This window comes from Bos mutus, chromosome 18 (assembly GCF_027580195.1).
Source record: "Bos mutus isolate GX-2022 chromosome 18, NWIPB_WYAK_1.1, whole genome shotgun sequence".
NCBI lineage: Eukaryota > Metazoa > Chordata > Mammalia > Artiodactyla > Bovidae > Bos > Bos mutus.
Window position 1 is genome coordinate 62,335,021 of NC_091634.1, and position 2,875 is coordinate 62,337,895.

Sequence of the window (2,875 nt, forward strand, 5' to 3'; positions counted from 1 at the left end):
ACCCATGTTAGATCTCTGGGTGGAGAGTATCCCCTGGAGAAGAGAATGGTTGCCCACTCCAGTATTCTGGCCTCCAGAATTTCATGGACAGAGGAATATGGCAGGTTACAAAGAGCTGGACATGACTGCAAAGAGCTGGACATGACTGTCACTTTCACTTTAAGAACCGACATAATTATTTTACTCAAATCTAGTAAATTTGAATAATTTCATGGACAGAGGAATATGGCAGGTTACAAAGAGCTGGACATGACTGCAAAGAGCTGGACATGACTGTCACTTTCACTTTAAGAACCGACATAATTATTTTACTCAAATCTAGTAAATTTGAATAAAACTTAACAATACTTCCACTTCCCACTATTCTCCACCTACCATTTCCTAGAAAATTAAGCATTTCAAAAGAAAAAAAAAAAAACCTTTCATATATATATAGGAAGAAATAAAATATTTTATTGCACAGTCAAAATACAATGTCAAATTAAGGAATTCTTGAGACAGGTATGGGAAGAGAAAAGAGGGAAAATAAACATGAAAAAAAATTAAATTTCCCAACCAGGAGAGACCTGAGAAAATGCTGAAGATTCTATACCCAGCTTTTGCAATCACTGTAAACTCCTTGTATATCATCCCATATTATCCAGGGCTCATGATATTTCTAGCCCTAAAGTGACTTTCTGAAATATTTTTTTCATGCCTGTTACTGCCCTTTCTTAAGCAATTGATGATACCACACTTTCTTCACAGCATTCTTTATCTCCAAGTTTCTCAATGTACAGATCAGAGGGTTGAACATGGGAGCAATGATGGTGTAGAAAAAAGTAAACACTTTGTCTTCTGGAAAAGTTTCAGCTGGTCTAATGTAGATGAAGAGGACAGGCATAAAGAAGAGGACCACAACGGTGATGTGAAAACTGCAAGTGGAAAGAGCTTTGGTGCAGCTCTCTGCAGGGTAATCCCTGATTGTGTGTAGAAAATAAGAAGCCATCAAAATCACAAAAGTCACCAAAGCAATCAGACCTGAATTAACAACTACCAGGAGACCAATCCTGTATATATCCATGCAAGCCAATTTCAGCAAAGGATACACATCACAGAAGTAGTGATCAATCTCACTGGGGCCACAGAATGGTAAAAAGATGAAACTAGCACCACTTTGGAAGCCCTGAAGATGATTGGTAATGCATATCAAAAACAAGAAAAATGGACTCATCACTTATCTCTGAAATTTCACTTTAAAGCTTCTTTCCTGTAGAATATGCAGGTGTCTGCAAAAATTATGAGATTATATTTGTTTCAACATTTAAAAAAAAAAAAAAACTAAAAATCATCTACATATACAGGAGATTTGTTAAACAAAAGGTTTAATAAATGAGATGAGCAATCAAAAAAAAAAAAAGATGGTGAGAAGAAACTGACTGGCAGAGGGTATCAGTCCCCCAGTACAACAAGCTATGATGATTGTCTTACACTTTGCTCTGCTCATGACGATGGTGTAGTGCGGGGGCTTGCAGATGGCCACATAGCGGTCATAGGCCATCCCTGTGAGGATAAAAATCTCAATGGCTCCAAGGAAGTGAAGGATAAAAAGCTGTGTCATGAAGTTACTATAGGAAATGGTCTTCCTTTCTGCCAGTAAATCAATCATTAGTTTGGGTGTCACCGTTGATGTGTAGCAAAGGTCAGAGAGTGAGAGGTAATTAAGGAAGAAATACATAGGTTGGTCAATGAGAAGACTGCATATAATAGAAATCATTATGAGAAAATTTCCCATCTAAATAGCAATGTGCTGCTGCTGCTGCTAAGTCGCTTCAATCATGTCCGACTCTGTGCAACCCCATAGGTGGCAGCCCACCAGGCTCCCCCGTCCCTGGGATTCTCCAGGCAAGAACACTGGAGTGGGTTGCCATTTCTTTCTCCAATGCATGAAAGTGAAAAGTGAAAGTGAAGTCACTCAGTTGTGTCCAACTCTTAGCGATCCCATGGACTGCAGCCTACCAGGCTCCTCCATCCGTGGGATTTTCCAGGCAAGAGTACTGAAGTGGGGTGCCATTGCCTTCTCCAAAATAGCAATGTAGGAAAATAAAAAATAAGACAAAGCAGAAGATTTCAAAGTTCTTATTTTGAGATAGTCCCAAGAGAATAAACACAGTGACATTATTTCTATTTTCCATGGTCCAGGGCAGTAAAAAGGCATAACAGTCCCTTGAAAGACATAATGCATAAGTTGATACCAGAAATATTCATGGATAAAATCTATGATAACACTAATGTCTGCTATTTCGGTTATTTGCAAAAATGAAAATAGAGTTTTACATGTAGATAAAAAGAACTTTTGGTTACCAAGGGGAAATGAGGGAGACATAAACTGGGAGACTAAAATTGACATAAACAACCTATTATAAATAAAATGGATACTAATAAGGACCTGCTTTGTAACACAGGAAACTCTGCTCAGTACTCTATAATGACCCATTGGGAAAAGAACATAAAAGAAGAATGGATATACCTATGTGTATAACTGATTAACTTTGCTGTATAGCAGAAAGTAAACACAACATTGTAAATCAACTCTAGTCCAATAAAATTAATTAAAGCACAATAATATCATGAAACTATGTTTAATGAAAATAATTCCAGCTTCACAAAATGAAAATTTGATAGTATTTTTTGTTTCTGATTAGTTTCATGATTTTCACAAGTCCATCTTTAAGAAGATTAGGTTCAAAATAAATGTTAATAAATATAAATACATTTGATCAATCAGTCAAATTATTTAAAAATAATGATTAGTTGCCAAATATTTCCCACTTCTAAAAAAATATACAAGTTCTTGAAAAGAAACATTGCTCTGTATGTCTACAAACTCAAATTT

The 2,875-nt window shown here is 36.3% G+C and overlaps 1 protein-coding gene across 1 annotated transcript; it reads right to left on the reverse strand.

Moving 5' to 3' along the window:
* Positions 1-700: 700 nt before the first annotated feature.
* LOC102287279 (olfactory receptor 4P4-like) lies at positions 701-2,174 on the reverse strand. The gene is given in 3 exon segments (XM_070386780.1): positions 701-1,143; positions 1,405-1,788; positions 2,069-2,174. Coding segments are annotated over 3 exon segments (933 nt in total).
* Positions 2,175-2,875: the final 701 nt, after the last annotated feature.